Here is a 22,174-nt window from a genome sequence, read left to right as displayed (position 1 = left end):
TCTCTTATGTCTTCCAGGTACATTCCTTGGAACCTCCACGAGCCAGAAGAAGGCAAATTTGACTTTTCTGGGAATCTGGACCTAAAGTATGTGATGCTGCTGCTGTGAGCTTGTCTGGGGGTGCAGGGAAGAGGCAGAGAGGTGCCTACACAGGGAAAATGAGGGAAGTGTGCTGTCTCCTGTGAAAGCCACAAGGCATAGGGCTTGAGTCTCTCCTCAGCACCATGTAAGAGTTTCTTCTCCACAGATATGACTCATGTGGGTTGTGTCTGCAGATGGAAGGCTACTGTTTGCACCACAGCCCGGGGAGAGTGACCTACCACTGCAGTGAGACTCAGCAACATGGGATGGGACAAATACTGTTTATTGGGTTCAGGTTCACCTTTTAACTGTTTGACATCCTTTAGGCTCCCAGGCTCCTTCTTTTAACTTCAGGCTCCTTCTTTTAACTGTCTGACATCTTTCAGGCTCCCAGAAGGGTTGATGGGTGGTCATAAGACTGGCAGTTGGAAAGATAAGTTCCAGAGTAAGCTAGATAGCTTACAAGTCCTCTGCTCTGTGACTTAGTGTAGGGACACCCTGATCTGCTAGGGGTATAGCCGAGACTTCCCTCATTTTATTGTCTCTGGTGGCGAGAGAGTGGGAAAGAGACAGACCTCTCCTGTAACCTGCAGGGCACTCATGCTCCCATCCACCCAGCCTTTGCTCTGGACTCAGGCCCAGGGTTGAAGGGTTTTATCTTTCCAGAGCCTTTGTGATGACAGCAGGGGAGATTGGGCTGTGGGTGATTCTTCGTCCAGGCCCCTACATCTGTGCTGAGGTTGACCTTGGAGGCTTGCCCAGGTAAGCTGAGTTCTTACACCTGACCTGTGGTTTAGTAAACTACTTTAATTTGTCAAAAGTAAAATTTAAACCTAGTTATGACGAGAACAACTCCAGTGGCTGAGTGTGTGTGTCTGGCATCGGATCCTGGGCTTTACTTGTGTTCCCTTTTTTCTGCTACCTGAGAGCTGTGGTCATGGGATGGTTCCATAGTCACTCCTATTGTACAGAACAGTAGTGGAAATGGCCTGGTCTTGTTCCTACTGCTGTGGTTTTGTCAGGGAGTAAGGAGAACTGTGAAGAGTAGGGGGGATACTGTCCCCATCCCTTCCCACAGGAGGAGCTATGACCTTTCTCTCTTCTTAGGCAGAATCAATCAATCAATCAATCAATCAGCCAATCAATAAAGGAAATGGAAAGTTTGGGCCTGCAAAGAAATCCTCATTTTACTAGTCTTTCTCTCATGTTGTTGCCACTTCTTAAAGCCATGAAACTTGACTAATCCCTTTCAATCTCACTTCCTGCATCCAATTTACTCATTTTAGATGTTGGCTGTTGACACAGAGGTGAGTTTTGGGAGAGAATCAAGAATCTTGTTCTCTTATCTCTGCCATCTGATAAGATTCCTGGTTTCTTTCCTGATGTGTTTCCAGATGAGCACTTGTCTCATATTCATATGGAGGACATTTTTTTCCCCATGATCAACTCCTTCTGTACTCCAGTTTACGAAAATGAAAAGCCTGGGCCTTCAGGAGGTAGAATTTTAGAGAATTAACCATTCCTTTTGCTGATCAGTCACGGACCTGGCAATATCTCAGTGGCCAGCAGGGGAAGAGTCCGTGGACTTTTAGCTCCCATCCTGCACGTAGGTGTTAGGGGAAATGTGACCCTATCCACAAGGAACAGATGCTGTGTTCAGGAAACTGTGCTTAAGGACTCAAAAGAGTGGAGATGAGCTGTCAATTCATTGAAAACAAAAAATTCATAAAGCCAGGCAGGCTCAGTCCCTTAGACTGACCATTCGGATCTAACTCTTCTAGGTTGTAAGGTGCTTTGGGGATGCAAGTGATGTTTGCTTGTAAATCCCACCAGAGTGGGAGTGGTCCAAGAACTGGAGCAGATCTTTGCAGGATTCCCCGGTACATCAGGGCTCTGAGTAGGAGCTGGATGTGTAGAGGTGAAAGCTGATGAAGGTGGCTTTTAGGAGGGCATAGAAGTTATGCTCAGTGCCCCACACTTTATCCTACCTTCCTGTCTCTTCACTGAACCTGTCCTTCCTCCCCGCAGCCGTCTACTGCGAGATCCCAAGCCCCAACTGCGGACGACTGAAAGAGGCTTTATTGACGCAGTTGACAGGTATTTTGATCATCTGGTTCCACGAATGATTCCTCTTCAGGTAAGATTTTGTGTTTTCCATCTTCCCCTCACTCCATGCAATGAACATGTTTTATTCTGCCTGACATCTCTGGACCTTCAGACTGCGTACCATCAGCTGAGGACTTCTTTCAGCTCTGTTTCACTGGGGCTTATGGAACTATACCAGGGATTATCCTGGATCCTGGTGGACACTTAGTATTTACTAATGTGCTGGCATACATCTAACTTGTCTCTGCTATTATTTCAGCTTTGCTGTTTTACAGTTAATGCAGATTTTGCAAATATTCTTGCAAGGCAGCAGAGTGGTTAGTAAAAAATCAAGGCTCCCTTTTCATCTGAACCAAAGGCACATAGCTGTCTGGAGGAGACAGCCAACTTGCTAAGGAAATTGTAGAGGAAATTGTAGACAGAGAGTCAAGTTACAGACCTATGACAGTGGACACTGCATTAAGGACATAATGGTTTGAATGGATCAGACTAGGGCTTCAGCTGGTAGGCATGGCACGGAACAAAGTTTGGTACTGGTAGGGAATTCCTTGGCATGTTTTCCATGGAGACCTGGAGGCTGAGCAGGCCGTTAGCTAGGCAAATGTGTTGGTCCTGAGTATCGATAACAGAGAAGTAATAGATGGGAAGAAATGGAATGAGGGGCACAGAGACAGGAAGCCCAGCATGCCTGGGCAGTGGAGAAGAAAGAGAAGTGAAATGTGACTTGTAAAAGAGAATTCCAAAACATTCTCATTGTCTTCTGCATCCTTCAGAGTTCTATCGTCTTGCCTGAAATAGCACAGCCCCTCTGTGGTTAGCATCTTTGTTATGGACAACGGGATTCTCTGGGTTGTATGTTGGGAATAAAGAGATCAGGCTTTTGTTCTTGACAGTATACTTTGCCGTCAGTATCTTTAGACTCCAAAAAGGAGGAGATATGCTCACAGCGTAAGGACTCTAAATGGATAAATCCAATCAACTGGAATTGTGCTTTAGCACAAGCCTTCAATATTAGTGAGACTGGGTGGAGGTTTTACTAACACAGCTTGAGGAGCAACCAGAATGTGAGAAAGCATAACATGGATGCAGTGATCTGTGGCTTTCTTAGGAAGACAGAGTGAGAAAACCGTGGGACACATCCTAGACAGCTTGACCCTATTGCTGTGTGATGTGAAGATCCTGGATAAATGTCCTTTATGGTGGAGGTCACTGACATGGAAGGAGAGGTCAGAGGCGCATGAGGGAAACTGTGCCAAGAACCTAAGCATGCGGAGGGCACTGGGACCCGGCATGAGATGATAACATCATCCAAAGAGAAAGCAGGAATTTAGGAAGTCTCTTTTGGTTCTACACATCGTCTGCTTCCTGCTTCTTTAGTTACATTACAACCCAGGAAGCTGAAACAGAGTCTGAGTCTGGATTGAGTTTTGATTGCCTTTGCTTTTACTCTTCTGCGCAGAGTCTTTCAAAGCATGACACCACTGTTTCACTCTTGGATCTTTTTAAAAAAGCTTTATTTATTTTTCTTGGAGGGACAGATTTATAGAAAGGGGGAAAGACAGAGAGCAAGTTCTTCCATCTGCTGGCTCATTCCCCCAACGACCACAATGCCAGAGCTGAGCCTATTTGAACCTAGGAGCTTCTTCTTGGTCTCCCACACGGGTGCAAAGCCCCAAGGTTTTGGGCCATCTTCTACTGCTCTCCCAGGCCAGAAACAGGGAGCTGGATGGGAGTAGTCATAACACAAACAGGGATATTGGTGCTTACAAGGAGAGGATGAGCCAGTTGAGTCATTGCTTAAGGCCCTCCCTCTTTTATCTTAAATAAAAGAACGAACATTTTGAGATAGTTGATAGATAATGGTAGTTTATTTGGTTCTTAGTTATGAAGAAGTCCCAAAGTATGGTTCTATCATCTTCTCAGATCATTATGGATGATTGCCTCCTTAACTTCAATTAATCTTCGTTCATTCCTAAACCTCCACCTTTAAATTGCACTACCAGAGGACTCGTAGGCTGTTTGCAACACTGGAAAATCTGGTTTCGAATGAGATTGTTACAGGTGGGAGTGTGGGCAGAATGGGTAAGAAGCATGTGACTGTGGGTCTGAGACTTCGTAGTCAAGTGTGATAGTCAAGTTAGAAACAGAGGAAGCCTGTGGTAGCTCTTATCTTGAGCACTGTAGAGACAGAAGGGCTCCTGCGTTTATCTTATTATCTGGTTGGAAAGAGATGCCAGACTCTAAAGGACTTGGACTATAGCCCCCCAGACAAGCTGTGCAATTATCTCCAGTGGCTCTCAACATTTCAGTATTTGTTCCTGGTAGCCTCATTCTTCAACCCTCATGTGCTTGTCTTTCAGTATCTCTATGGAGGCCCTGTCATTGCGTTTCAAGTAGAGAATGAATATGGCTCATTTGATAAGGATAAGCGTTATATGCCTTACCTTTACGAGGTAAGAACACTTGCTGTGTATCCACACTTACATGCATACTCCCTCAATCTGTCTTTTTTCAGCACTGGTTTCTGATTTCCTACATGGAGATCACCATGTGAGGCACTGTGCATTACCAAGATACCTAAGATCAAATTGAATTTCTTTATGAATTGATAACTAAGGACTTTCTTTGTATATTACTGCCTTTTGTTTGCTGTCTATATCCATATCTCCGTGACCCATATTTTAAAAATTAAATTTAGATATTAGTGAGTACATTTATAGTTACTAGTGTTTCAGTGGCATGATGGTGATATCTAGTATAGCAGTTTGAAATTTCATGGTATTATGAATGTTTCATCTTCAGATGTGTTTGTTCCTCTTTTGAAGGACTTCTCATCTCAGGAATTAACTGCAGGAATTAACTGTTGTCTTATCTGATGGTGCAGGTCCCTCCCTGTCCCTGAATGACCACATCAGGGGCTGATTAGGTTCTATTCTATACTTGGGGTATTGATCAGGATGAGGGACCCCACAATCTGGCCTGACATACTAGACTGCTGTTCTGATTAGCTCTTTGCATAAGGTGAAAGATCTGGGGGAATCATCAGCTGGGCAAGAAGAGGTGGGCAAGCACACTGTGGGACTCTATAGATTTGGTTCCTGACCAACAGTTGTGGAACTGGATAAGGTCTGCGAGGAATTCCTCTCTCACACTTGTCTCAGGGGCTGCTAAATATCTTAGTCAAATCAATTTGACTATTATTATTTTTTGTTACGTTGAAATTTCCACTTGACTACATTCCCAGACACAATTAGGCACAGCTAGAAGAATAGATGAGATACATTAGGAATACAAGTTGAACCCCTCACCATCTATCTATTTCCTATACTCTCAGTAAAGCTGATTTTTAACTCCTCCTTCCACAGTTATAACATTCATTGCACAGGGTTTAGTCAGGAGCCAATGTTTGTAACACTGATCAGTATTCCTTCTTAGAACCCATGGCTTCAGTCTGTGTCTTCAAGCACAAAATAACTCCCATATTTTATTTATTTCTTTGCGTTATATCCCCCTTTTGTTTTCTGACAAATTCTTCTTTTTTCCCCTGGAGGGTTTGATTGTGCGGTGTCAGAGACCATGCTCAGCTAGTATTTGGGTAGGAAAAAAAAATGCTAGGTTGGACAGATGTGGTAATTCCTCCAGTGTCTTAGCTTGCAGATAGTTATTGTATCAGTCAGGTTCAGTACTGTAATGAAACACCCAAGGCAGCCTACTTCTGGCGTAAGGAGGTGTATGTTAACTCATGGTTTTGGACGGCGCAGTCCAAGATCAGGCATCTCCCATTTGTCTAGTTGTCTAAGGAGGCCAGTAAATTGCAGTAGTGGAACATGAGCAGAGGAAGAGCTCATGAGAATCATGAAGTAGAGAGTGGCCCAGTACATCTCAGGAGATTATAATCTACCTTCTTACAGCAACTGCTTTCTCCAGTCACCTATGGACGTCCTACTAGTCCCATTTACTGGACACTAGACTTGGATTAAGTGTCTAAGCTTTTAGCACCATGAATTTATGAACTGATTTAATTGTATGAGCACAACATACATAATTTACCCAAGTCCTATTGTTTTACCTCTAGCTTCCCCAAACTCTATGTCTTAAATACAGCGTGCAATCATTTCCTCCCCAGTAATTTCATAATCTCAATTTCATCCCAGCATTGATTTAGACTGAAACTCAAGTCACACTTCTTCAGCTGAAAGTCCAAAAGTCCAAATAACAAGATACAATGATGGGATGAGCACAAGGCATACATTCTATTCCAAACGTTGATAGCAGGGAAATAGAGAATTAACTGGATCAAAACAAGACTAAAACCCCTGAAGACAAGCCTTAAATGTTAAAGTTCTATATGCATCCAGGGGACATTGTAGTAGAAGAGGGTACAATGGCTTTGGAAACTGCCTTTAATACCTTTCTTGGTTAAACCAGGTACTTTAGTTATTACCCTTTGAAGTCTTATGATTGAAAGTCCACAAACTGCTTTCCTATTAGAAATCTCATTTATGGTTGGCATTGTCTTGGTGGGGTTTCTTGGTAGTGGTTCTGTCATTGTGACAGGTCTCTGCCCAACCTCTTGAGTGGTCTGAGACATCTATAAAAACAATAGGAGGATTCTATGCCTCTGTCGCTTTGTTGCTCTTCGGCATGGTCTCCCTCTGAAGATGAAAGCTGATGCATACAACTTTTCTGAGTGAGCATATGCTGCCAGTTGGCTTACCTTCCTGAGGTGCTCGCATTAGGCTCACTACCAAAGCTTCATTAGATATTTCTCCATTAAAGGCTCCTTGCAGAAGCTCCAATCCAATAGCATGATTCTGCCTGGTTTTCCAGTATTTCCTTTTGGATCTTGGCAGAAGTATCATGACCTTGTCCCCTTGCATTCTGCATGCCTGCAGAAGAAGTATTGTGCAAGTGATGTGAAAGTCTTCCTGCCCCAGTTATGTCTGTATGCATTGGAAGCAGGACTGCACAGACACAGAGCGCTTTGCTGGCAAAGGAGAATCTGGAGCTTGCCCTGGGATAGAAGAATGCATTAGGACTCTTTCCTGAAAGGAGCTCTCCAAGAAAGATCTTTGAAACCAATTTGCACTTCTTGGCTTCAAGTGACACTGTGATGGGAAGGGCTGGTTCCAGGGTCTCCTAAATGCCTTTGTACTCTTTTCCCTCAATTATTTATTAGGATATTGTTCCCTGCTAATTTTTTTATCAAGGCATTTCCTATGATCCTTCTCTACTTGCACAGTAAAATTTAAGTATATCCATTTCATACATTATTGCTTCCAATTCTCAGTGCAGTTTTTACTGAGAGCTACATAAAGCTAATGGTGCAGTCCTAGTACCTTGCTGCTTGAATTCTCTTTCTCACAGTACACTAGTATGTCATTTGTAAGGCCTGCCTCCCACAAACAGATAGCTTCTGTGCTAGGGAAAGGCAAGTTTTTAGTTCAGTTCCTAATGTAACTCTGATCACCATCTGAAACCTCACGAGGGCTTTCTCTCAGCATTCTGGTCATGACAGCTTAGCCAATCTTTGAGAAATACTGACTCCATTCTAGATTCCTTGTCCTTGAAGCCTTCACCAGCATCCCTCAAAATATTCTGACAATAATATTCTAGAATTTTTCTAGTTTTAGGGTCCAGTAATTTTCTGATGTCTGCCAGGTCACTTACTCCAAAGCTGTCTTTTTATTTCAAGTATTAGTTATATTAATGATCCTTTGATATCCTTAAATATCATTTTTTTCTGTATTAGTCAGTTTTTTAGTACCACAATGAAATACCTGAGATATGCCATGTATGAAATATGGAGTTTTCTTTTGTCACATGGTGTTAGAATTTCATAGCTCAAGATTGGGAGCCCTTTTTGGTGCGATCATTTGGAGAAGACTCAAAGTGGCAATAGCAGAGAACATATAGAGAGAGTATCAGATGGCTTGCTGGGAAGCAGCGTGGCTGGTGTAACTCCTGCCACTACATGAAACATCTCCAGGGAACTATCTTCCAAGAGCATACCACCAATGGTCTTAGTGTCTATCGCCCGCCACATGCACACCATAATTGGATTAAAGTTTCATCCTCTTAGTATCACACAGTTGTGTCTTGGGTTTTAACTAAACTAACTGCATGAGTTCAACAAGTCATAGTAGCCGCACTCTGAATCCTCTAGCTCACATCAGCCCACCTGAATCCAGATGTGCCATTTCTCAATTGATTTGTATTTTTCTCCTGTGGAAACAAGGGACAGGAGCTAATTTTTTCCAATTTTCTCGACAGGCTCTAGTGAAAAGAGGGATTGTGGAGCTGCTCTTGACCTCCGACAATGAGAATGAAGTGCTGAAAGGCACCACCGAAGGAGGTACAAGTTATGGTGTTATGGGAAGGGAGAAATGAGGCTCTTATCCAGCTGATGTGAGACTTGAACAATCCATGTGGCTCTCCAATGCATGTCTTCCATGCGCCAATTGAAATGGGTGCCAGAGATTATGTTACCTGAAGTTCCAGGATGTAGCTGAGAGCTCATTGCTGCCCCGGAGCTGTGGCTTTTCACTGCTGTCATCATCTTTAACAGGGCACAACAAAATTCGTTATGACTAGTCTGTTTTTTTTCCATGTTCCATTTTTTTCTGATAAGCTCTGGGCATGTTTATCATCCTGACCATCCCCCACTAAGACAGTGGAGAGACAAAAATAGGTGTATAAGGAACACTGCCTGGCAGAGCCCATCCCTTGGGGTCCTATAGCTTTAGATTGAGTAATGGTATTCAGTACATCCTAGAAAATGAAGTAAGAGGACAATTCAGCACATTATTGGAAGGTGACAAAAACGAGGGGAGTGATCACTTTGAGTGGACAGGTGAGTCCGGAGCCTCTATCAGGGGACCTTTAGCAAAGACCAGCTGTTATAGCCAGCGGTTGTTTGCCTTTTAGTTGTTCCTCCCTGCAATGACATAGCACACTAGAATGTGTGCTGAGTCTGACAAAAAGAGACCTGCGTATAATTCTGAGATATATTCAAGTCAATGGCATTGTCCTGGCCTGTTTCTCTGTACTTAGTGTGCTTGCATTTGACTGTCCTTTTCAGCAAGACGAATGACCCCTGCTGGTGGTCAGGGAAGAAAAAAATGTTAACAAAGGCTTTACAGTGAATTGAAAGTAGTATCTCATATTTCTTACTCAGCATGCCTCCAAATTCTCCTGTGTGTAGCCTGTCCACCACCCATTCCTGGATGACACGTTCAACAATGACCCAACAGATCTTTTTATTCTTTCTGCAGCATTAGCCACTGTCAATCTGAGAGAAATTCGTGACAATTCCTTTGATCAGCTTCAACTTGTGCAGGTAAGTTACTTCAAACATGAGCTGTGTACTTTTGTTGTCATAAGCCATGCCCCCTGCCCTGCTTAGCACGTGCAGGGGAAAACAAGATGTTTGGCAGGAATATCGCAGCTCTCCACCCTGTGCGTCTAATGTTCGCTACCATGTTGGGAGTGTGTTTTCCTTTTGGGGAATGAAGAAATTCCACTTCTGGATTGATCAGTTTACAAAGGATGGTGGGAAGGGAATGGGCTTATTTGAGGTAAAGCCTAATTGCGGAATGAGATAGGTGAGATATGTAATTACTGGTTACACCTGCTTCTGCATGGTTTCCTCATTCTAGCACACAGCATTCCTATTTCCTTTGACTTTGCCCACACACATAGGCAGCTGTTTACCCAGTCTACCTTACTACTTAGAGGTCCTATGACAAGAGAATTAGTCCATTAAGTTAAGGAAATAGCATTGGTGAAGGACCATCTTGCCTATTGTCCTCATGCTAGCATATGAAGTTGTAGTTGAGTATTCTTATTCTGCGTACTATTTGAGGGAGATTATGGAAAAAATTGTCTTTCATGGTCCAGATGTCTGGTTACACCATCCAAAGGGATTGGCTGGAAGCCTTGACTCATAACCTGTAGCTGAATGTCCTGTGCTCTGTTAGAGACAAACAAGTGTATTCAAAATACATTCAAAATACATATTCCAAAGGGAGAAAGTAAGAATGTACAAGATACGGTATTAATGAGAGATGACAAACACGATTTCCATGACCCAGTATATTAGGCCAGACATTCCTGCCCTGTTCAGTCTGGCCCTGGAGTTGCCTGGCCTCATCTAAGAAGCAGTGGATTCTGTTTTATGCCTATACAGTTTGACTCTAAACCAACATTCTGCATGAGGTCTGCTGTTCCCCTCCCCTCCCCCACCTTTGGGACAGTTGTTAGCATGCCTACAGTCTGCTTTTTTGAAAGACCAGGTTTAGAAATCCCATTGTGCTTGCCCTATTAATGGCTGCCTTCCACTTGGTGAAAGTTGTGCTTTGCTTTGTTTTTCCAATTGAGGAGTCCCTGTCCTGGCTTGTTCTTTTTTTCCATTAAACCTGTTTGTTAGAGAGATGCATGAAAAATCACAAGTTTGTTGGCTCAGGTATTTTTTGTTTGACCTGTATTCTCTCTGTGGCTAATCTCTGTTCCCCCAAAGTGAAGATGATCTCTAAATAGTTAACTTCCTGCTACCTCATTGGACCTTTTCCTTACACATCCTGAGGCCACATTCTGTTAGAAAGTTGAGAGTGCATGTCAAAAGACCAAAATTCACTCTTAGTGGGTTATCAGACTAGATCTTCACTTTGCTCCTCTCCTCCCAAGACTTTATCTTTGGCAAGGGCCTGTCCAACTAGGGGGTGGGATGGTGTTTAGAAATCTTAGCAGCAGCCCTGTCCAGGTTAGCTGTTGCTTGGGACAGTTCCATATCCAGTGACCTAGGTTTTTTTTTTTTTTTTTTTAGCAGAGTTGATAAGGTCTTTCAGAACCAGCTTCAGTCATGGCTGCTGTGTTGTCACTGCCTGGGCCTTCAACGTCTGAGTCAGAATGGCCTTGTAGGACACTTCTGAGAGCAGATCACCAAGGAATGCAGCTACCAACTGGTCCTGCTGCCTATCCTTACGATGTTTGTTTTGACTTGTTCACTTTGATTTTTTTCCCCATTTATCTATTAAAGCTGGGCCAAGGTGACTAACAGCCCAGCAAGGAGGGGGCTTGTGGCTTGTGCCTGGGCTAGAACTGTGCTGTGTGGGCTGGCTGGGGTTCCTCAAAAGGGCCCAAGGCTGGAAACACACAGACCAAGATAGTCGCCTGGCCTGGTGGGGTAGGGTTCTGTGTCATGTGGGACTAGGCACAAATTAGATGGACCCATTCGCTGAGATTTCCAAACCTGTCACTTACAAGACCTATACCTTTAATCACCTGAAGAAGAGATGAAACCACATTTCTTCACAGTTATAAAGAATGACTACATATGTTCTCTTTGATATAAGGCAATCTTCATGCAAAATACAAGATCAATAGATATGTAGGTAAACATGCATTGACATATAGCCATCTAGAGGAACTGTATAAACCAAACTGTCACACCCAGATGTGAAGATACAGTGCAGTGTGCATCTCTCCTCCCAGTTAAAAGATGAACTCACAGTGAAACTGTTCAATATATCTTGAAACAGCATGCTGGACTCTCTTACATTGTCCATATCTATAATGCCAGTATTCATTTAAATAGCAGAATGATGGACTTCTGACTATTTATCAAGGACTTATACTACTGTAATAATATAAGGGAAATCAGTGAGGGGCAGAGATCTGGAGAAGAGAGGAGAAATCCCAGAGCCTACGGAAGTGTACCATAAAATAAATAAAATAAAAAAAAAACAATTTTGCATAAAACATAAGAAAGAATAATGGTCAGAAATCTCTGAGAGGGAGTTAAATGGGTCAGTCAAGTAGCAAGACCAGTCAGGAAACAGAAGCCCTACTTCTGGCCTGTGTAGCAGCCCTTTGCCCTGCTGCATCCCCTTCAACTGTGGGTGGTATGTAGCCACTGCCCTTCCCAGATTACAAGAAGTCAGGCAACCAAGAGGGACACCCTCTGTCTCCCCATGGACACAATGTGAAATTAGAAACATCTCTCTCCCAACTTTCCCCTCACTGCCTACTCTAGCCCTGAATGTGTGTTCCTGATGTCCTTTTAAATAAACTTTACAGAACAGGAGCTTATTGTGACCTGCTCTGTGATGCATAAAATTAATAGACAAATAGAAAATGAGCTAGCCTTTCTCATGTGATCTTTCATTTAGCATGTTGCTACAGGTATGTAGTAAGTCTTATTTTCAGTGTCACATCAGTATTATGGTCCCAGGATGAATCTTATTCAATTATCATGTATTTTATTTGAACATATTCTTGAAATCAATTTTTATTTTTGGGTGATTTTGGCTCACACATACATGGTGAGTATTGGTCTTTGCCTTTCTCTTAAAAAGAGAAAAATATTTAATTTTGGAATTTGGAAAATCCTGGCCTCATAAAATAAGTGTGAAGCTATTCTTTAAATTTTCTGAAAGAAATTTATGGAATTATTAATATTTTATTAACATGTAGCATAGTAATAATTTACATAATAACAAATATAATGATAATAAAAATTAATTGTTAATATTAGGGGAAGCATATGGAATTTTCATTTTAAGTTTTTTTCATTTATTTAATTTCATTTTATGACACAGTTTCATAGGCTCTGGAATTCCCCCAACCCCTCCCCGTGCCCTCCCCTATGGTGGATTCCTCCACCTTGTTGCAGTATTACAGATTAAATCCAATCATGATTTCTTCATTGCAAGCATGTACCATGCATAGAGTCCAGCATCTTATGGTCCAAATAAATTCAACAGTTTCCTTGGGAGACCATCTCTGGTCTGAAGGTAGAGCTGGCAGAATATCATCCTGATCAATTAAAAGCTACAACATAATATCAACAACAATTTACAACATTATGGAGTTAATTGACATGGTATTGAGTAACCAATATGTTAGACAAGGCAAGTTCTTAACCACATCCTGTGACTACTTCATTGACATTTCAATTTTAGTTTATATACAATTGGCTGCTATACACCTTAGAATGGTTATAGGGTACTGTTCAGCTGTCTCGTGTCTATTTTCATTTTTATATTTAGCAGTTTATAATATTGAAGCATTATTTTTGCTGAACTTGGCAACTTTTAGGATAGTCCAAACTGGCTTATAACTCTAACAAGGCATATGTTAACAATTGAGGCACAAAACAGTTTTAGGAGGGGTGTGCAGAGAAATCTTCAATACCTTAATGAGTAGTAACTAATCTTTGTGTCCTACCTAGTAAGGTGTATGTGACTCCAAGCTGACTGTTTTCCTGTCTGGTTCTAAGCTTTCCTCATTGATCTCTGTCTATCTAATCTAATGTTAATTTTTTTTTGGGGGGGGGTGGCTGCAGAGCGAACCTGATAGTCACTGCAAGAGAGGGTGGGGATCCAAAGTTGGAACTAAGTAAGGACCAGAGAAACTCCCCTCCTGAGTCCCGAAGGAAGTTTACTGTTCTTCTGTTTCTGAGGTCGGCTCAGGGCTCCCAGCTATTTTTCCAACGACGTTAGATCCTGTGAGGAAGGATCTGGGTATCTTCCATCCCTTGTGGTAGATCCAAGCACGAGTGGATGACCTCAGAGTTCTTGGCCTACGAGGGCAGTCCAATTCCCCGTGGTCTCCTTGGCAGTTGAGATATGGTCCTTGGTGCCTGGACTGATAGTCCTTGGTGAGAATCCGTGAGTCTCCAGGGTTGGGACACAAGCCTGCTTCTGTCCGCCTGCTCCACTGTGGGGTCCCCCCCTTGCTCTGCATTTGACCTCCTGTTAAGAGGTTGTCAGGATCACTCTTGATTCCCCCTGTATGTCTTTATAGTTTTGCTACTGTCTAATGCTGATTTGAGTCTGTTGTCTGTAAGTTACCTGTTATATTCTTGATAGGTTATACTTAACGTCTTCCTCACACATTCTAAGAAGGTGGAAGATTTCTCTGCTCTCCTGCCCCATTACGGAATAACATAGGGTATTGAAAGTATATTAGGTTTTACATTAGGTTTAAACAGAATTTCATTTTTTGCTAGGACATTCAGAATACTTCTGGTTATTTCTTCTTCAGTGAATTTCAGTAGTTTGTACTTCTCAATGACTAACATTCATTCTGTTTTATTTTTTTGAACCTGATATAATAGAACCACATTGTGTCTTTTCATTCTAATTAACATAATTATTTCCAGTTTCATCCATTTTATTGCAAATATCAGAATTTCACTTTTTTGACAGGATAATAAACCTTTATATAGAACATATGTATACTCACACATCATTCTCATTTTATTTTTATTAATGTGAAGAGGACAGAGTTCACGTGTTCCACAGGTAGAGCTGCAAGAAAATAATCATGTTTCCCTCATTTTCCTGCTCCACTCCCAAACCCCTCCCTCTCTTCCCTTTATTCAACAGTGTTTGTAAACATATGATTTTAATCTACTCTGAATCCACAGACTTAATTTGTCACTAATCATAGTATTCAACTAGTAAAAAGAATGACCACAGATCACATTTACACTGGAGTACAAACCTGAACTGAAAATGGCAATCAAATCCCAAAGTTACCATTTCATTAATGGAAAATATATGGTGATTACCTTGTTCAAGGTGGCTTAATTTGCTAAACACAATGGCATCCAGTTGTATCAGTAACATTGAAAAATACAGCATCTCATTCTTTTTATGGTTGAGAAGTATTTTTATAGCATAAAGTATTTACTCACATTTCCTTTTTGTAAATAAATTTATTTATTTTTATTGGAAAGGCGGATATACAGAGAGGAGGAGAGACAGAGAGGAAGATCATCTGTCCGATGATTCACTCGCCAGGGAGCCGCAATGGCTGTAAGCTGAGCCAATCCAAAGCCAGGAGTCAGGAGCTCTTTCCTGGTCTCCCACGTGGGTGCAGGGTCCCAAGGCTTTGGGCTGTCCTTGACTGCTTTCCCAGACCACAAGCAGGGAGTTGGATGGGAAGTGGGGCTCTGGGATTAGAACCAGCGCCCATATAGGATCCCAGCATGTGCAAGGCGAGGATTTTAACCACTACACTATTGGGCTGGGCCCTCCCACGTTTCCTTTATTCTGTCATCCATTTGATGGATATCTAGGTTAGTGTGCATCGATCTGCTATAAACATGGGGTGTAGAAAATTCTTCCATATAAAGCTTTCACTTATTTTGGATAAATTTTCAGAAGTGGGATATCTGGATCGTTTCTCAGATCTATTTTCAAATCTCTGTGGAATCTCCATACCTTCTTCTAGTAAGATCTTACTAACTTATATCTCCACCCAAAGTGTATTATTGTTTCTTTTCCCAACATCTTTGCCAGTAGTTACTGTTTTATGATTTTCAATAGTAGCCATTCTGACTGGGGAGGGGTAAAACTTCACTTCTGTTTCTATTTGCTTTTCTGTTGTCCACTTGGATTTCATCCATTGAAAATCACCTGTTCATAGCCCATTTCTTAAGTGGACTGCTTATTTCATTGTTGTTTAATTTATTTCTTTACAGCTTATTTCTTTAAATTAAATGAATAAATTTCATGTATTTGACAGTATAGATTTAGGAGCATAATGATAATTCTAGCCCTTCCTAGTCTTGTACCCCTGTTGCCCACCCAACAACATTTTCTTCCTTTCATTAAAAAAAATTACATCGGCATATGTTCATTCACCCCAAAATCACAGAATACTTCATTAAGTGAGATTTTTTTTAACACATAGCTTGAGCTATTTTTATAACCTCTATATTAGTTCTTGATTGATTGTATAATTGACAAATACTTTCTTTCATCCTTTTGGTTACTTCTTCAGTTTGTAGGTAGCTTGCTTTGCAGCTCAGACTTTTCTTAGCTTTATGTAAACCCATTTGTTTATTTTGCTTCAATTGCATATCCTTCTGTGGTCTTTTTGAGAAACTCTTTTGCTTATGCCTGTGTTTCCCCCAAACCTCTCATGATCTGGTATTAGATCATATATTTATATTGCTGATACATTTTGATTGGATTTTGTGTGAGGTATAGGGTAGAGGCTCTTGTTTCATGTTCGTCACATATTTTGCACAGGTAGATTCAATGTTTCCAGCACTATTTGTTGAAGAGACATTGCTTTCTGCCTCGTTTGATTTTTGCTTTCTTACAAAAAATTGTCTGTAGATATGTGGATTACTTTCTGAGGCTTCTATTCTGCTCCATTGATATTCACGTCTATTTCTGTGCCATTACCAGGCTGGCACAAATTTTGGCTATTTTGATCACAACTGCCCTGTATTATGTTTAGGAAACTGGTTTTGCAATGCCTCCAGTTTTGTTTTTGTTGTATAATATTGCTGAAAGTATTTTGGTACCTTGTTTTTCCATGTGAATTTGTCATCATTTTTTTCCAGATCTGTGAAGAATGTCCTAAGTAGTTTGATTGACTCCACATTGAATTTACTTTTCTTTATTTTTTAAAAATAGGCTTCATTTTTTTTTTCTGAAAAGTCAGATCTACAGAGAGACAGAAACATCTTCCATGGCCACAATGGTAGGAGCTGAGTTGATCCAAAACCAGGAATCAGGAGCCTCTGGGTCTCGCATAGAGACTTAGTCCCAGGGCTTTGGGTTGTCCTCTACTGTCTTCCCAGGCCATAAGCAGGGAGCCAGAAGGGAAGTGGAGCAGCTGGGCCATGCATTGGCACCCACATGGGATCCTGGTATTTTGTGAAGGGAAGATTAGCCAACTGAGCCACCGTGTTGGGCCCCTAATTTAAAAAAATGTTATTTTCCACGATACAGTTTTGTAGGTATAAAAATTACTTCCTTTCTCTTTCCATTTTCCTCTCCTACGCTTCCACCCATATTGCTACAGTTTTATATATAGTCCTTAAGTAAAAATTACAAGTATAACATTCTGCTATTTAAATGTATCATAGAATTGTAGGGCGAGACAAGGATAGAAAATCTAGTGTCATATTGTCAAGTTATATTTAACTGTTTTGTAAATTTCTTTTAGGATGTTATGGTGATGATATTAATTTTGCCACACCATGAACAATTGTGCCTTTTGTATCTGATTTGCTTAAGTTTTTTTTTAAATTGTGCAAGGATGTATATTTTATCAAATGGCTTCTTTGCATCTATCAAGATAATGTGGATTTTTTATTCTTCATTTCACATATTTTGAGGCATTCTTACATACCAAGAATAAATCCCCTTTCTATGGGGTTCTTTGTTGTTTCAATGTTTTTGCTATTGTGGATAGTGTTGCTAGAAATATAGGGCTGCAGTTCACTTTCTCATAGGTGGATTTTGCTTCCTTTGGCTATATTCCCAGGAATGTTAGAGCTAGATGTTACAGTAGATCAATTTTCAGTTGTCTGAGCTCTCTCTATACTGACTTCCATAATGACTACACTAGTCTACACCCCCCCACCAACAGTGCAGCAGGGTACCTTTCTCCTCACATACACACCAGTAGGTTTTAGTAGATTTCTGAATGTAGGTGGAAACTCCATATGGTTTTTATTTGTATTTTCCTAATAGCTAGGGAGCCTGAGCATTTTTTCTTATGTCTGTTAGCCATTTGAATTTGTTCTTTTTAAAAATGCCTACTCATTTTCTTCACCCATTTCTTCACAGGGTTGTTAGTTTCACTGTCATTAAGTTTCTGAAGTTCTTTGTAAGTTCTGGATATTAGTCTCCTATCAGTTGTGTAGTGTGCAAAGACTTTCTCCTGTTCTGTTGGTTGCTTTTGCTGATTTTTAAACTGGATTATTGGTGTTTAATTTCTTGAGCTCTAAATGCTAATATTTTATAATTGGTGTGGTTAGCCAACCTTTTCTCAGTGTTTTTTGGCAATGTCAAATTTTTGAAGGTGCGCTTGGCAATGACAACACTTCGTATCTTGTTGTGATCCTTTTTGTTTGATTTCTTTTTAATTACCTGTGATTCTGGAATCTTCCAGAAAGTCTCTGGCTGTGCCAAAGTTTGTTGGTTTCCCTGCTGTTTACCTCTACTTTAATAGTTTAGATCTATCTTCACCAGGGACATTAGTCTATGGTTCTCTTCATTGTTTTTTTCTGGTTTGGGAATGAAGCTGATTCTTGCCTCCTGGAAGGTATTTTAATGATTTCCTCTATTTCAATGCTTCTGAAGAGTTAGAGGAGAAGTGGAATTAGTTTTTGAAAAGCTTGGTAGACTTCAGCAGTGACATCTGGTCATGGGCTTTGCTTTGTTTGGAGGTTCTGTTTGTGATTCAGTCTCACTCTTGGTGGTTGGTATGTTTATGTTCCCCATGTCTTCATGACTCAGTTCTGGTCAACTTTATGAGTCCAACATTCTATTGATTTCGTCATCACTTTCCAATGTATTGACAAATAGTTCCTTACAGTAGTTCCTGACGATTCGTTTTATTTCCTTGGTACCTGTGGTAACATCTGTTTTTTTCATCTCTTTTTATTTATTTGACCCTCTTTTTTTGGGCCAATGGGGTATCAGTCTACTTAAAAAAAAAATCAGCTCTTCCTTTCGCCAATCTTTTGTATTATGTTTTAGTCTCAACTTTATTTCTTTTGTAATCTTAATTATTGTTTTCCCTCCTACTAGTTTTGGGTTTGGATTATTGTCATTTTTCTGGATCCTAAATGGATTTACAGCTCAGTTATTTGCTACCTTCCTTTTTCTTGATATAATCACTAATTGTGATAATCACCTCTATTAAAACTACTTTTGCTGTATCCAATAAGTTTGGACATATGCTTTCATCTGTTCATTTCCTGGAATCTTCTGATTTCCCTTTTAATTTTTTTTTTATGACTCATTGTTCATGTAGGAGCTTCTTTGTTCATTTTCCATGTGTTCCATTTCTAGAGGTTTTTTTTTTAAGTTGTTAATCTCCAGCTTCACTCAGTTATTTTCAGGCAAGATATATGGTGCACTTAGATTTTTTGAATATTTACCGAAGTTTTGGCATAGTATATGATCTACCCTAGAGAAATTCCTTACACTGATTAAAATATATATTTGCTCTTTTGGGATGAAAGGTTTTGTAGAGTTTAATTTTATACTTGTAGTTGGTAGTAATACTTAGCTTTGTTATTTGTTAATTTTTTTTTTTTTGGTCTAGCTGACCTGTTTATTTGGTGAAAGTGATATGTTGAAGTTCATTATAGTGTATCCCATGGTTCCATTTAATCCATTAATTTGTGGACGAAGGGGGACACTTAAACACTGTTGGTGGGAATGTAAAGCAGTGCAGTTGCTGTGGAAAACAGTGTGGAAATTTCTTAGAAACTAGAAATAGACTTGCTATATGATAAATTCCACCATTGGATGTAATTAAAAGCCTTGAAAAATATATATATTTGTGTATATATATATATATATATATATTTCAGTGAAATGTATCAAATATATTAATTGAATATATATTGAGTATATATTCAATAGAATGGCTATTTGGTCATAAAAAGAATTCATTTCTACAAATCACCACAAAATTGATGCAATTGGAGGACATCAAACTCAATCAAATATGTCTGACTCTGAAACATTACCATAACTTGTTCTTTTATGTGGGAGCTTATAAAAAATACTAAAAATAAGGAACCAGGGAATATTTATGTGTATCAGTGTTGTTGCAAATACAGTTTTGTAAACCTTTTTTATACTTCTGTTTGACCAATTATTAATATTTTATACTACTATAGTTTTAATGATGTGTGGCTGTTTTATAATTGACTCTATGTGGGTAAAGTAGTAATTTTTCTATTAAATTAGTGATTACAGTCATTGCCTGTATTCCCATTAAACCAGTGTCTTTTGCTTTTAAAAAATGAATTGTGCCTGTGGAATTTTAGTGCAATTAATTTTCCCACATATTTTGAAGCTCTATTGCTAGGTGAATTTAGAGTTAGTCCTATGTTATTTGGTTAGAAAATTGACCTCTTTATGTAATAACCTGCTTCCTTATTCTGAAGTTCATTATTTTCATGTATAGGTGATAACTCCAGGTTTTGTTTACTGGGCATATTAATAGTACATCTGTCTTTATTTACCTATATAAGTTACCTGTATTTAGGATGTGGGTTTTTTTTAGGTAGTATGTGTTTTACATATTGCTTTTCTAAGCTCTCAATTTCAGAAATTCTTTTAATTAATAGGACTATTGATATTTGAAGCAAGTATTGAGAATCAGGTATTGTGGTAGAAAGGGCTATTTGCTGCGTGGGTCACCCTCATCCCATGTTGGCTGGCTTGGATTAAGTCCCATGTACTTTTCTATGTAAACCTATCTCCCTGCTTTGCACATGTGAGGCTTAGTTTTCTGTAATCCAGCTTGGAGCCCTGAATAAAATTTTTGGCTTCTTGTCTTAGATGACCCAGCCTCAGCCATTGCAAGCATTAAGGGAGTAAACCAGAGGACGGAAATCTCTCTCTTCCTTGTTGTCATTCTGCTTTTCAAATAAATAATTAGTGTACTTATTGATATGAGAGACTAAGCCATGACAGAAGTCAACACAGAATCCAAAAAAAGATTGTACCCAACCCCAAGAATTAGCTAAAACAAGTCCTGCACTTCCAACTGTCCAAGCTTGGAATGTGATCATTTGGATCGTAGCCAGATATGATTGAGGATAAATCCTCTGAATGCCTGTGGATGCTTCCAGAGAAATTCAACTAAAATATTCCTTGTTAATGCTCTCCACACAATAAGTTATTCCTGCTTTAGGGGTGGGAGGAACACTTAGCCTTAAAAAGAGCATGTGGCTTAAGCAGTGTTTAGAGTGTTTTGGTAGCTAAGATGTGGATGACTGGCTAAGAAAATGTGTTATGTATGTAATGCAGAATACCTCTTAGCTGCAAAATGAATTAAATCTTGTCTTTTTCAATGAAATAGATGCACTTCTAGAAACCAGTATGCTTAATGAAATAATCCAGTTCCTAAAAGATAAACAAATACTTGTCCTGACTTGTTGTAATTAATACACAGAGCTCCAAAATGTCATCTATCTGAGAGATTTTATTCTTATTTTCAGACTTTGTTTATACTTTTGAGGAATTGTAGGTTTTTGTCTACCTGCTATGTGTTGAAATCTTTATCTACTAGAGTAATAAATCTGTGACTGTGAAGTGATATGAAAATATGCCATGGTGAAAATTTTTAAAAAGGAAGAGCCAGGAAGGTGGAGAGTTGGCAGGGAACATGGGCAGGAGGGAAGAATGAGAGGGAAGTACCACTTTGCTCCCAGAACTGTGTAGTAAAATACAGGACATGTGTTTATTTATATAAAGAAAATAACATAAAATATTTGCATAGAAATGGAATGCAGGTATCATCATGAAAGCCTGTGGCCACTGACAGTTTAGGAAATCAAAGATGCATTTTTAAAGAAATGCCTAAATTTGAATTAAGAATTATCCCAGGAGTGTTGAGAAATGTACTGCTTTCACACACACACTGCCTGGATCATAAGATGCATATAAGTAAGAGGCAACATGGCGTCAGGATTAAGAGTACACATTCTAAAAATAGGCTATTAAGTTCAAATCCCACTTCTATCATTCCTAACTGAGGTGCAGACAGATTACTTCAACTCAACTTCTTCCTTGGTAAAATGTACAGGAGAGTGTCTCTGTTCGGCATAGTTACACAAAGTCCACTATTCTAGTGCAATCAGTCCTAGCATACAGCTTAAGCTGAACAATGAGGATTCACCCCAAAGGCTTTAGATTTTTTAAATACATAAAATTTACATTTAATAAATCCATGATACATTTCACAAATTTTAATATACCAGTTTTTCTTAAAAAATGCGTGTAACATAAGCAAGAGTAAATGGATAGAATATGGCCTTAATAATTTAACACAGAGGAGGTTGAATACAGTCAGATAAAGATCTAACTAAAATTAACAGTGCAATGAACAAGCCATATATCTGCAATAGGCTGAGACTGGGGCCTGGGTGCTAACTTTGTTCTCTGAGACACATGAGCCCTTTGATCCTTGGGCTCCACAGAAGATTCTAACC

The 22,174-nt window shown here is 39.9% G+C and overlaps 1 protein-coding gene across 1 annotated transcript in view; it reads left to right on the top strand.

Annotated features, from left to right (window-relative positions):
• LOC101532403 (beta-galactosidase-1-like protein 3) overlaps positions 1-22,174 on the top strand; it is a 49,273-nt gene that overhangs the window by 5,647 nt on the left and 21,452 nt on the right. Inside the window, exons 3-8 of the mRNA XM_058662336.1 lie at positions 18-86; positions 748-843; positions 2,110-2,218; positions 4,548-4,640; positions 8,461-8,542; positions 9,462-9,526. Coding sequence (XP_058518319.1) covers positions 18-86; positions 748-843; positions 2,110-2,218; positions 4,548-4,640; positions 8,461-8,542; positions 9,462-9,526 — 514 coding nt within the window. The remainder of the gene's footprint in view (positions 1-17; positions 87-747; positions 844-2,109; positions 2,219-4,547; positions 4,641-8,460; positions 8,543-9,461; positions 9,527-22,174) is intronic.

Source organism: Ochotona princeps, chromosome 4, assembly GCF_030435755.1.
Source record: "Ochotona princeps isolate mOchPri1 chromosome 4, mOchPri1.hap1, whole genome shotgun sequence".
NCBI lineage: Eukaryota > Metazoa > Chordata > Mammalia > Lagomorpha > Ochotonidae > Ochotona > Ochotona princeps.
The sequence above is the reverse complement of the archived record's forward strand: the minus strand, read 5'-3'. Positions and strand labels throughout refer to the sequence as shown.